The 14,474-nt window shown below is 34.3% G+C and overlaps 1 protein-coding gene across 2 annotated transcripts in view; it reads right to left on the bottom strand.

Annotated features, from left to right (window-relative positions):
- FER (FER tyrosine kinase) overlaps positions 1–14,474 on the bottom strand; it is a 288,769-nt gene that overhangs the window by 66,924 nt on the left and 207,371 nt on the right. For both annotated transcript variants that reach the window (XM_006754263.2, XM_015568416.1), the window contains one exon: positions 3,840–3,963. In XM_006754263.2, coding sequence (XP_006754326.1) covers positions 3,840–3,963 — 124 coding nt within the window. The remainder of the gene's footprint in view (positions 1–3,839; positions 3,964–14,474) is intronic.

Genomic DNA, 14,474 nt, shown 5'->3' with positions numbered 1-14,474 from the left:
CAAAATCATTGTGGTAAGAGCAACCAAAATCAAAGAGGAATCAGTATAAGATTTAAATTAAAAAAGCAAGTCATAGTCTATGGCACTCCTCTAAAAACACCTTTTTCAGGTATTGACAATGACACAGAATATCATGAAATTAAGATTTGCTTCCAAAACTCCCCATGGATTATGATCTTTAACTCAAATACAGAGCAATCAAGAGTTTATTCTCCCTTTACTTCCCAGGGACATCAAACAAAGGACATGCCACAAAACCAACTTTTAGCAATAATCCTAAATAAGAATAAATCTTTCAGGATTCATCATCAATAAAACCACAACTGTCATTACCAGTAAATCGATTATGTCAACCTTCAATCCAGTTAATGTCAGTTAATTAAGTTTAAAACTTTTTCTAGAGTGGCGTCTAACAATCTAATAGCAGGTTATTGCAAGTAAACACATTCACCCCCACCCTCCCCACCCCCCAAGTTATCAGTGTACTTCAAAAGTTCATATAAACTACAAGTAGGAAATAATTTCACATTGGCCTACAGAAAAGTAATAAAGAAAATTCAGCTGAATACAACTAAAGTAAAATGCAAAATATCCAGTGCTGCTCAGCTATAAATAGAAATAGTTCAATTAGAAACCCAGACTATCAAGAGAACTCTCCTGGAAGTTAAATGGGAATTACAACAAGAGCACTTTCCAAAAGCAGGCCATTTCTTTATGCAATTACTTGTTTTCATTTTATAGCTGTCATACTTGTTTACCTATAATGAAACACAGCTCTGCTCTTCTTGCAATCAAAACAATAAAACACAGCCAAAGAAAGAAAGTATGTTCCCCAATAGCTAAGATACTATTTTGGGGAGAAACAATTATTTTCAAGTACTGAATTCCAGTAACCTCTAATCCGGGAACAGGATAAAATTTATAACTTCATATAAAATGGAAGGCAAGTTTAAATTTTTTGCTTTGATTTGTGAGACAAAGACTTTGCAATTCATAGACATGCATATATTTTGGTAATATTTTGGGATGTCAAGAATGAGTCTTTGTATCTTTCATTACTTGAAAAATGAAACTTCAGATGTTTTAGATTAATCGATTTTGAAATACTCATTGGAAATTTTTCCAATGACAAAAAAACATCTTTCACTGTAATGAATACTATATGTTTGATATTTCTTGGGAGAAAAAACGTAAAACATGTCTTGAGTGAAAGTTTTAACTATAAATCAATTAAAATTCCATTGCAATTACTACTGCTAACACAGAAAAATTGCCACAGGATGACACATAGAAACAGAGTTTCATAGCACAATTCACTCCCATAAAAAATTCAACCCAAAGAATGACTTACAGTGTCATGCACTGGGGAGGTACTAAAATGAATATGAAAAAGGTGAATTCACCCAATAGAGCATTTACATAAGTTTGAAGGGAAACAAAAGACCACTGGCTAGAGGTAACATAAAATTCATTCAGGAATCATGATTAACAAAGGAAATAATAGCAGATAGTTTAGAAGAAATCAATGAAAGTAATTATAGAAAACTATGTTGCTATACCTAGTAAGAAAAATCATGTCAAAAATATTTATAAAAGTAAAGACAAAAAATGTTTTATGCCACAGATGACATAGGGTTGTGTGTTAACGTTTGTCAGCACCCTGACAGATTTGACTAATTTGTCACTGGAATCTTTGTTGCTAATCCTGGAATCCTTCTCAATACACAACAAGAGAGCCACTACCAATCACTGCAAGTTGTCAATGAAACCTATTTGTCATATCTGCTCTCAATGCCATTATTCAAGATATTCCATTTGGAACCTTCTCTGCAGGCAGATAGTACACGGCTCTGCACAACTTTCTAGGAAATGTGGTCAAGCACAGGCTGACTTTCAAAAATTTGTGAATGCATGAAACTTCTTAAAAAGCAAAATGGAAATATAACATTACAACAGATATGTTGTGGTTTGGTGAGTGAAATAATTTTTTTAAAATTAACTGCTATCTATGACTTAGAATGGTTTCGATTCTGATGATACAGATAAAAAAATATATACAGCCCTCCACTTGCAAGAAAAGCAATCACTACAAAAGCAGCAACAGAAATTGAAACAACCCCAATGCAATAGAAATTAAAGAATGTTATTGGTAACTGACAATTTGTAAAACAGTTACAATAATGTGCATTAGGATTTAAAGCCATAGTTTAATGTGTGAAAAGGAATCTGAGAAAAAATGAATAACTAGAGTAGAGAATCTGATACCCAAAGTAGCATTAACATCTGAGCAATCAAAATTATTGATTTCCTCAAAAAGGCAAAACCCTTTATTGTTACTTTGAACAAAAAGTGTTTTGTCTACTAAAGTAAAGAATACAATTTTGTCCAACATCAAATACTTTAAGTCTTTAAAAATATCTATTATAATGTAATTTGATCTCTATTTATGGAAAATAAAACATAAATACAATGACAGTTATAGGTGTCTTAAATTCTAGAAAAATAGTTTCCCTATTGAAATGTTTTAAAATATATACAATCATTAAACCATATTTGAAACATAAGCCTTAATTTTTAGCTTTAGAATAAAACTGAACACTAAGCAAAATGTGTATGGGGGGCCCAGCCAGCATGGCTCAATGGTTGAGCGTCGACCTATGAAGCAGGAGGTCACGGTTCGATTCCTGATCAAGGCACATGTCTAGATTGCAGGCTCAATCCCCAGTGTGGGGCATGCAGGAGGCAGCCAACCAATGATTCTCTTTCATCATTGATGTTTCTATCTCTTTCTCCCTCTTCCTTCTTCTTAAAATAAAAACATATATTTTTAAAATGTGAATTGGGGGGGATTAAGTATAAAAAATATCAATTGATGTGTATATCGGGGAAGTTAATTTTATTCTGCTCTAATTATATATACTATATAACCCCACCAGAATGTTAAGTCAAAGGCTGCATAATAAAACACACTAGAGAAAAATATACCTGAATTACTAAACAGGCTTAGATAATTCAATCTGACAATGAACCCTGCTCCACATTAAATAGTATTATGTGCTATTTCCAACAAATAAAAACTTCATCACTTGTACACTACATTTTACAATTATAGATTTAGCCGTATTTATGATCTGACATGAATTCTACAAGAGATCTTAAGTTGTACTAACATTTAGCATTAAAGAACATTAATCATAATCAAGAAAGCATTGAGAACTAGTCATTGGTTATAATATAAAGAATGTTTTCTAAAATTTTATTTGAAATAACTAGTACACTAAAATCTTTTACCCTTGGTTAAATTCACTGTCATGAATTATTGTTCTACTGTTGTGCTTTTCCATGACTTTTAAAGTAAATTCTTTTAAAAACTGCAAATAGGTGACACATGACACAGTCTTATTGGCTATGAGACTGTAGCTGCATATATGACTAACTTGTGGTATAACTTATCACTATGTTATTCATGATTATAACAAAACAAATTTTACTTGATAGGTAAATCGCTGCCTAAGTAGGTGTATTTACCTCAAGTAAGATAGAAAAAAAAAAGTTTCTGTGAACTATACAGGGATGGGCAAAAGGTTTACAGTTGTGAGTACATGAAACAGAGTTTATTCTTGTACTATTATTGTATTATTTTACATAGAAATTGTAGCCCTACTTTTGCCCACTCCTGTATAAATAACTATCAAATAATGCTTTCACACACAATATGAAAACTAAAATGAAAATACTTACGTTTCGTAAAAGAAATTTATTGCTGTATTGTAACAAATATATAATTTTCTAGCATTCTATTAATAAAACTGGAAATGTTTTTAAAATGTTCTCCTTACCTGTGTATACATTTTTTACTCTCGAGATATGACATACCGGAAGCAGCATCTAATGAAAATTTCACTAATTGTTTGGTTTTTAATTCATCTTTCTTTTTTCTCAGATAGGAGAGGAAATCACCTCCTAGAAGAATTGACAGATGAACAATGAGACAAGATCATGATGAAAGTCACATTTATCACCTATTACAGATACCTCACAGAACAAAAAGCACAACACATTTGGCCATGTCTGGCCATTTTGTTTGAGGTGGGGATGAAAGAAAATATAAAAAGGACACATCTTATGAGAAAACAGACATCATTAACTCTCCCAGGTACAGTTTAAGTACTTTAAGTGCTTCACATTGCATATTACTTAATACAGGATGATAATATTTAAACCAAGACATGCAATTTCTCACCAATTTGCCTGACTAAAATTTTGTAAATTTTATTCTCTTTAATATCAAATAAAAGATTGTAATTATTATAAATTAAAGAAAATAACTCAATGATATTGAATTAGTCATCAGACTCAGTAATTGCTTTAAAAATATTTTCAGATTATTAACAATACTATCACTGTCAGTAGACCCAGAAAGAGGGGGGGAAATGGGTATGATTTTGCTAATAAGATTTAATTGCTGCACCAGATTACATTTTTAGGCATCAAATGAATTCTATGATGTGGAGAAGCACCTTTAACCAGCATGGTTCAAAAGAAATACTAGTATAATTCAAGCCACACAGTAAATTTTAAATTTACTGATAGTTACATTTTGAAAAGTAACAACAAAAGATGAAATTTACTTTAATAATATATTTTTTCTTTAGCCAATAGATCCAAAACATTATTTATCAATATATATCATTATAAAAATTTTAGTGGAGATATTTTACATTTTATCATCCTAAGTCTTTAAAATATGTTTAACATTTATGGGACATCTCAATTTAGATGCAAATTTTCATCTGAAAATATTTGATCTGTATTTATATTTCATAAAATTTACAGTTATAAAGTAGATTCATATACATAGGTTGTTCCAAACATACTTAAAATTTTCATGTATCAATTTTTAAAACAATTAAAATGAAATACAATTATTAATTTAGTTTTTTTAAGAAGCACTATCCACATTTCAAAAGCTCAAGAGCTCCGAAGCTATATATGGCCAGGATTATCATGTAAAAAAATAGCCTTAAACTGCATTCATTATTAATACAGCATTGAAGGCTATGTTTTGATTATTTTTCTCTTGTTAGTGTATTAATGTATTACATTCAAATAAAGAAGTCAGACAGAAAAAATCAAGAACCATATGATTTCACTCGTATGTAGAATATAAAACTGAAAGCAAGAAATGAACAAACCAGACAATCAAACAGAAACTTATAGGCACAGACAACGGTGTGCTGGTTACCAGAGGAAAGGGGGAGATGAGGTAAAGGGGATCAAATATATGGTGACAGACGATTTGACTTTGAGTGGTAAACACACAAAGCAATATACAGATGATGTATTATAATATTGCAGACATGAAACATAATTAACCAGTGTCACCCTAACAAATTTAATTTAAAAAGTTAAAGTATATTAGAATGGATGTCCTCTAAAAATAATCATTCCCACTTTCTATTAGGCCTTCAGATATTAGCCAGGTTTTTGCAAGAGAAATTAGCATTTTAATTGCCATTTCCTAAAATTTTTTATCCTCTTCACCAGGGCCTACGCTTCCTAAAATGGAACAACTCTAGAAGTAAAGACTTAACGGCTTTTTCTTTAATGAGAGTTCCTAGAAAATAAGAGCCTGCCTAATTTTCCTTATAATATTCTTTTCTGAACCTCTTCTCTTATTCACAAATCAAGTGTTATACAAATTTAGGTGAACCACTTACAAAATCAGTAAGACCTGCTTAAAAATAACTTTAACACTATCAGACAGTTTACTCTTTTTTTTGTTTTTTTAAGAGAATATCAAATGTATTAAATTACTAGGAAGATTGTTGAAATAGTTTCTATCAATTTTAACTAATTTTCTGAACAAAACACATAAATGCCACAGTAAACAGCAAAACTAACCAACTTCTCACCTTTAATAGGTACAAAAATGTCTATTAAAATGATCTTAAAATTAATATTTAGTTCAAGTTGTTATTTGGACCAATATTCCCATATACACATTAATTCTTTTGTTAGATATATGTTGGCCTATTTTAGAAGAAGTGCACCCTCTGGTTTTAAAACCTCATAGGATTTGTTTATACTGTGGAATAACTTTCAAGTGAAAACATCTTTTCTGGAATTTGACTTAAAGCAGCATTATGAAAAAACTCCAATGTTCTGTCAAATCCTAATATTATTTCTCTCCCTAGTTAGCTCATATTCAGCACTTTCCCATCTGCCTTCAGTTCTTTTTAAATTGTCTCCTTCTTACAATCCTCCTTGTACTCCCCACGCTCACCCCAGATTATAACCCCTGTAAAGAGAATTGTATAGACATCTACCACATAATATCTAGAACATATCTCAATAAACATTTTTGAATGAATGTGTAAAAAAAGTATTTATATCTCCTTCTTACAGCTTATAAGCTACCCATAAAGAAGTATTTTTCATTAATTTTAACATTTAGCTCCTCTCCAATATTCAGAACTATGCTTTTTAAATGCTTGTTAAATATTAAAATAAAGACATTAGATTTCTTATCAATAGCACCTGATGGACGCCATTAAAATCTTTACATTCCAACAATAAAACTTAGTGTATTTAAGACTCTGAGCTCTGTAACACTACTGTCTTATAAATCATACCATCTAAAAATGAAATGATTTTAAAGAAGCAACCTTTGGTAGATAAGATTAAAACAACAAATGCATAATCTATGGGTAAACAAAGAAAAGACAACATTTAAATAGCATTGAAAATTGGCTGAAAAATGATGCCAAGTCAATAAAGGTAAAGTATAGGCTGGCCAGTGTGGCTCAGTTGGTTGAGGGTCCTCCAGTGCACAGAAAGATCCCGGGTTCAATTCCCAGTCAGGGCACATACCCAGGTTGCATATTTCTCTCTTTCACTGATGTTTCTCTCTCTCTCTCTCTCTCTCTCTCTCTCTCTCTCTCTCTCTTCCTTCCTCTCTCTATAAAAATCTATAAAAACATTTAAAAATAATTTATAAAGTGAAGGTAAAGTATTGGGAAAGAGGAGTTAGATACAGCCATTTCTAAATATATGACACAGCTAAAGATACAGATGAAGGGGAATCTGTCTCTTAGTTAATCCAACAAAAATTTGCATTAGAGAAATGTCTTGCTTACAATCATTAAAGTAAAATTTAAATCTATTTCCAATTTATAGATTCAAGCCATAGACACAGTGTTCTTAAATAAAGGAGCAGAGCTGCACCATTCCAAAGCCCTCATCAGTTTCTTGCAGATTGCTGTAGAAAAGCAAGGCCTCCAGTACGAATTAAATAATGATTCAGTGCTGAAAGCCTGAGCCTTGGGCAAGTGCAAGCGTTAAGAACCCTGAAACTGCTCTAGCTGGTTTTGCTCAGTGGATAGAGCGTTGGCCTGCAGACTGCAGGGTCCCAGGTTTGATTCCGGCCAAGGAAACATGCTTGAGTTGCGGGCTCGATCCCCAGGAGGGGATGTGCTGGAGGCAGCTGATCAATGATTCTCTCTCATCATTGATGTTTTTCTCTCTCTCCCTTCCTCTCTGAAATCAATAAAGAAATATATATATATATATATAAAAGAACACTGAAACAGGAAGTAAACACCCCAGGGGGCTAGAGTATGGAACTAAAGCCAGAATACCCAGAAAATAATTCAGCCTGGCCAGAACTCTTCCCTTAGGCATGCTATTCATTGAACTTTATTAAATGAGGAAGAACTGGAGACTGACATCAGATCATGTAGTCTCAAGTATTCACTGAGAGGTTATTGTAGAGCAGGGTGAGGAACCTTTTTCCTGCCAATTCGGATAGTTATAACATCCCTTGCAGGCCATACAAAATTATCAACTTAAAAATTAGCCTGCTATATTTGGTCAAACATTTAATTAACTTGCTCACAATGCTTTGGTAGGGCTAGACCACGGACCAGGTGTTCCCCACTCCTGCTGTAGAGTCCCTTTGACCTCATTTTGTCATTTTCATTAAGTATCAAGTTAAAGAACCTCCCTTCGAATTTGTGATATACACAATAATTATCTATGCAGCCCATGTGTGTGTGTGTGTATATATATATATATATATATATGTATGCATGGATGGATATGTGTATGTGTGTGTATACATATAGCACAGAGTACCCTACCTGGCCACTGCAATTAAGAATCTTGGTGTACAAAAAGAACAAAACAAGATCGCTTCCCTTTTGTGACTCTGTCTTAATAAGGCTTATTTCTGTGGGTAGACTACATATTAAACTAAAATAGGGTGGATTATTTTCTAGCATTCTTCACCAGGATGAATTTCTAACACAATGCATTTTCAAAGCCAACTTTGGCTTACTAGGGAGAGCATGGCATGGTGCAAAGAGCCTGGAGTTTGAAATCCAATTGACCTTGGTCTGATTAGCTATGTAGCCACGAGTAAGCTGTTTAACCTTTCTAAACTTCTTTAAAAAAAATTAATTCCATTTATGTCTCAAGATGGTTTTGAAGACTGAATATATCTAAAGAACTAAGCATGTGCCAAGCACATAATGCACACAACAAACATTACAACTTATTGTTGTTGAAGTTACCCATACTGATAATAGAGGAATATGTAAATTGGCCAGGACGCCGCCAGGTATTGACCAATCAGGACAGGGGTGGGGCCGCAGTGGAGAGCTCTCGGCAAGCCTGCTCTGGGGTCTAAAGGGCATGGAGAGGAAGGGAGAGCAGATAGACAGTTAGGGGGATCAGGCCAGGAGGGGAGAGCAGTTAGGGGGATCAGGTCAGCAGGGGAGAGCAGTTAGGGGGATTAGGCCAACAGGGGAGCAGTTGGGGGCATCAGGCAGGCAGACAGGTGAGTGGTTAGGAGTCAGTGGTTCCAGATTGTGAGAGGGATCCCAGATTGGAGAGAGTGCAGGCCAGGCTGAGTGAAGCCTCCCACTCCCCCGTGCATTAATTTCATGCACCGGGCCTCTAGTTTCTTTACATAAAATGAGAAAGAGCTGCAGTAAGGACTGGTTGCTTGTCATACATCTATTCTTCATTCACCTCAATTTATTTTAGAAAACTGCCCTTCTTCCATTTTGAAATGTATTAACCTCACCCCCAATAATAAGGGTGGTTCTGGATTGGCTTAACCAATTAAGTCCACTCTCCTGTGCAAGTGACTGGTTCACGGACAGACACACGACTTAATTCAGACCACTGATATACAGGAGGTATTTAAGAGGGAAATGAATTTTTTTTGTGTGTGTGAAGAAAACTACCAAGAAAGCAGTATGCTTTGCTACTGAAAGCGTATAGACAGCATGAATAACACAAAGACTGGCAGTCTTCAAATGGAGCCACCACCGTGGAGAGCAAAGAGTGAAGGAAAGAGAATAGTTTTGGGTGACATGCTGGAGCCACTGGAGTAACTTCCTCAAGAGTAACTTCCCTCTAGATTTTTCAATTAAGTGAACTTACAAAATCTCTATAATATTGTATATAGTTTCTGTACTAGCAACTCAAAGATCCCTAATGGTTAAAATAATATCTGTATCAGATTACTTGGAGAATTAAAAAATTTATATATATAAATGTAAATGTAAATATATGTATCAATTTTACACACACACACACACATCTGGAATAAATAGGAAATAATAAGAAATGCTTTATTATTGTTTGCAGCAACTTTTCATAAGAGGATAGAAGCTATACTCTCAATAGCTCTTAAAGATGTCTTACTCCATGCTGTGGAAATTTGGTCTTATCTGTTGTTCAGTATTAATGGAACTCTGAGGAAGTAATCTCATTAAACAAACTTTCAGAAATTATATAAACAAGAATATTAATTTATCAATTTGTCTTGGAGAAAAGAGATCATCAGGGCTGTACTACTGATGATTTCTTGTCATTAAATCACATAGAAATCTTACTTTATCTTTGAACAACTTCAAAGTTTATTAAATTAATAGGTACTAGTCTCTAGTGACATTTAAAATGTATAATTCATGTCCCATGTTTTTTAGGATATAAACTTGTTTCTAAGATGTTTGCTTTAGTTGTGTTCATTTATACATTTAAAACTAGAGACCCAGTGCATGAATTTGTGCATGGGTGGGGTTTCTCTGGGTGGCCTGCAGGGATTGGGCCGAAATCCACAGTCCAATGCCACCTGTAGCTCCTACCTGCCGCTCCCGCTCATCCCAGCCCCAGTGTGCCTACCATGAACTCACACCCAATCAGTTCTGATTGGGAGAGGCTTGTGCTGCTATAGCATCACTTGCCAGCCATGAGCTCTGCGTCTGGCGCTCTCCCAAGGGAAGTGCCCTGTGAGATTGGGCTGAAACCGGCTCTCTGACATCCACCAAGGGGTCCTGGATTGCGAGAGGGTGCAGGCCAGGCTGAGGGACCCCACTGGTGCACTATCGGGCTGGAGAGGGACCATGGGAGGGCTTCAGGGAGGGTCCAGCCCATCTCACTCAGTCCCCAATTGAGCCGAACCCCAGCAGTAAGCTAACCTCCCAGTCAGAGCATCTGCCCTCTGGTGGTCAGTGCACATCAGAGCAACTGGTCAACAGTCTTCCCCCTGGTAGTCAGTGCACATCATAGCAAGTGGTTAAGCAGCCTTAGCATATCATTAGCATATAATGCTTTGATTGGTTGTTCAACTGTTCTGCCGTTTGGTCTATTTGCATATTACCCTTTTATTACATAGGACATCTAATAATCAAAGTAACTAATAAATTGTAGGCAGCTCTTTGGAGGCTCCATTTATGCCACTGTTCAGGTTCTTATTAAAAAATAAACCTTTGCTGTTTAATCTGTACTAATAAAAGTTGTGGTTGTTAGCTGGCTCATCAAATATAAAGGGAAAAATCTATACAATCATAAACAATGTAAGCTGATTCAATTTGTACTCCATGAAGCACAGAATAGATTTTATATAATAGGATATAAGCCAAAACAATTCTTGAAGAAAAAATCAATGCAAATACTGAAGCAGATGATACTGACTGCTACATGTTGGGTATGTGTAGTTAGGAGAGATTAATTGCACAGAAAAAAAAATTAACCAAGATGTCAAACAGGTGATGAGGTTTATACTAAGAACTATCCAAAGAAAGACTAAAAATAAGATATTAAAATACTCAATAAGTAGCTAGAAATGGATCAGTTTTGGGGAAAGATGAGGAAGATGAAACACTGAAAATAACTCCAAGAATGTAATAGCTTTCCTGATTCTACTTTTTTTCTTTTAAAGAAGCACTTAGTGCTTACTTACTATCTAAGTAGAAAAATTCAGCCCAGCCAGAAGTAGAGCTGAGTGTGTAGTTTTCCCAATTTGGACTAATACGTGACATTAGTCTTTTCAGATGAGGTTCCTTAATAGTCATGTTATGCTAACACTGCAGAATTGGGGGGACCTTCTGCATTTTTCCCTTGCAGATGATCTTTGAGAACATAACTTGATAGCAGTTATGATAACAGCTCTATGAAATAAAAGTACATCTCACAGGATTTCTAACTTGCCAGACATTATGTGAACTGCCACTACAGATTCCAGGGTCTGCTTTCACAAACCCTTAGAATGTCAGGACTAGTAATTACTCTGGAAATAAGTTTTTTTTTATATTATGGAGGAAGGGACTGAATTTACCTAATTTATTTTAAGGTGGTGCTTTTGCTGATATTATTGAAATTCTAAGGCAAGCGATCACTTCATAAGTTATATAAATGCCTAAATCAATGGGTCGTACACCTGAACTAATATATTATACATCAACTGTAATTTAAAAATTAAAAAATATTTTTAAAACTACAGAGAGCAGCAGAGTATGTACAGTAATTTACTTATGTTAATAAGACATATATTCATATATGTTTCAATTTGCAAAGAAAAGCACTGAAAGAATTAAACTAAAATTAAACAAAATCAGACAGCAAAACCCTACAATAAACTAGTAAGAACTGCTGCCGCCAAGAAGAATTGCAAAGGGAAGGGGGATCTGAGCTGATCTGTCACTGTGTTTCCTACATATTCTTTGAGAGTAATACGTAAAAAAATTCACTGCCTAAAACACAATTATTTGGGGAATATAATAAAAAATTGCTTATTCTCACTTAAGAGGCCCTTCATCACTCCATCTCTCCTGCCTTTGCAACCTTATTATATGCCAGTCTCTCCCAGGCTCAATATGCCTCAGTCATTCTACTCTTCCTCCTGTTGCTCAAATATAAAAGCAATTCCTACCCATAGCTTTTGTACCTGCTATTCTCTGTGCCTCTTCCTAGCCCTTTGCAAAGGTAGACTGCTTTTATCTTTCAGGTCATAACACAAATGTCACCTCCTAGAGTTGTTTTCTAAGGCCTCTAAAATAAACTAGGTGCCACCTGTTGCCATATCTCTGAGAAATACTCTTTTTAGAGCAAAGTTTGCAATAAATTTATTTGTGATTAGTGTTAAATATATGTCTCTCCTTCTCCACTGAATTCACTGAGGGAAGAGATCATGGATATATTTTTCACCAATGTATATGGTGGATAAAACTCAGAAAGTGTTTATCAAATAAAGTAATTAATCCAAATGTCACAATGGAAAGTCTTTTTTTTTTTTTACTTTATACTTTCAATGTTTCCTAAAAATCTTTATTGTTGAAAGTATTACATATGTCCCTTTTCCCCCCATTGACTCCTTCTAGACACCCCCAACCCGACCCCAGGCCTGTACCACATTATTGTCTGTGCCCATGGGTTATGCAAATATGCATACAAGTTCTTTGGTTGATTTCTTCTCACCTACCCTCACCTTCCCTCTGAGATTCGACAGTCTGTTCCATGCTTCTATGTCTCTGGATCTATTTTGTTCATCAGTTTATTTTGTTCACTAGATAAGAATGTACAGTCTTAAAGAAAAAACAGGTATATTTCTAAGTTTCAAAGTCACTTAAATACAAGGTGATATAGGTGTTCTCAATAAGTAGTCATTTAGAGGGTTTATTTTTATCAAAGCCGACTAGTTTGGAATATTTTTAAAAGAATAATAAAAATCCTTCAAATTACAGCCTCATTAATTTAGAAATTCCACTTTAAAAAGAATGAAAGAATATGAAATTGATTCTTAAAAATAATCTCAGTGACATATTTATAAATTCTTCAAATAATATTATGCACTATTTTTAAAAAGCACTTTTTAAAGATGGAAAAATTTGCAGAAACACAAGTATTTGCATCTTTTATCCTAGTCAACAAATGATGGATGTTACTATAGAAAGGGTTTCTTTATTACTTGTAGTAGTCAAGATAGAAAATATAGAGGTACAGCACTTGCTGGTAGCAAATATCTCCTTAGAAGATAAATTAACTTGGAAATCCTTATCAAAGATCTTGATAAAGCTCTCAATACCATCTGACTAACGTGTAAGAGAGAAAAAAAAAACCAAGTCTTAAAACACCAGTTGCCTACCTGAAAATATTTAATATGTGTAATCTCTTAAGATATGAAATGATTAAAGATGCTATATAAAGTCACCTCTTTAATCTTTCAGTTTGCTATAGAAAGCCTTTCACTTTAATTGCAGATATTGTTAAATGTGATACTGTTGTCTCAATTTTGACACAGAAGACTTTAGGCAAATTTACATTTTCTAGCAAAGGTTACATTTTCCAGGTGTATTTATTAGGTTCTTAATTTCAGGCACAGCTATTTCATGTTCTTTCTGAAATTGAAATTCATGCCCACAAATGGATACCAAAGACAATCTACTTCAGCTTTACAGAGAGGGACAAATGAAGGCAAATAAAGAACAGGAAAGTTTCACATATACAAAACCTTGTTATAATGACAGTTCTAATATTATGTTTACATTTTCAATGATACAAGGTTATACAATTCTTAATATAAAGCACAGTGCTTCAAGATGAATTTGTAAAGATGTTTTATGTTTAAATAGTATCTGAAAACCAAGGAAAGGAAATAAAGAGTACTAAATGAGAAGAGAGATATTAAAAATGACCAGAAAACTGGTGAAGAAATGAGAAAAGAAAAATGCATAATGGATTTTCAGAAGTAATTAATTTGGCTTGTCATAAAATGAGCAGTTAACAAGTAGAAGATTGATTTCATCCTTAAAAAGGTATTCACATTTATGACACAATGAAAAACAATCTCTTAGACCGGGAGGGCTTAAAAGATATTCAGTATTTTCTATGGTATTTGTCATAAATGTGAAGCTTTGTTTACATTATTTCCCCTTGAAAGGTGGTAAGAACAGCAAGAACCTACTAGTAGATGTTCAGATTAGGGTAACCTCCACAAGAAGACTCCTTAAACTGAAATAGAGTGTCACTAAGATCTACAAAGCTTTGTATGGTTTGAAGCCATTCCCTCTCTCTGACCTCATCTTCTACTCTCCTCTGACCCTTATTTCATCCACTCTGCTCTCTCTGCAATCCCATGAAGTCTGGAATGCTCATACTCCAGATCCCCACAGACCTTGTTCCCT

Source organism: Myotis davidii, unplaced genomic scaffold, assembly GCF_000327345.1.
Source record: "Myotis davidii unplaced genomic scaffold, ASM32734v1 scaffold812, whole genome shotgun sequence".
Lineage (NCBI taxonomy): Eukaryota > Metazoa > Chordata > Mammalia > Chiroptera > Vespertilionidae > Myotis > Myotis davidii.
The sequence above is the reverse complement of the archived record's forward strand: the minus strand, read 5'-3'. Positions and strand labels throughout refer to the sequence as shown.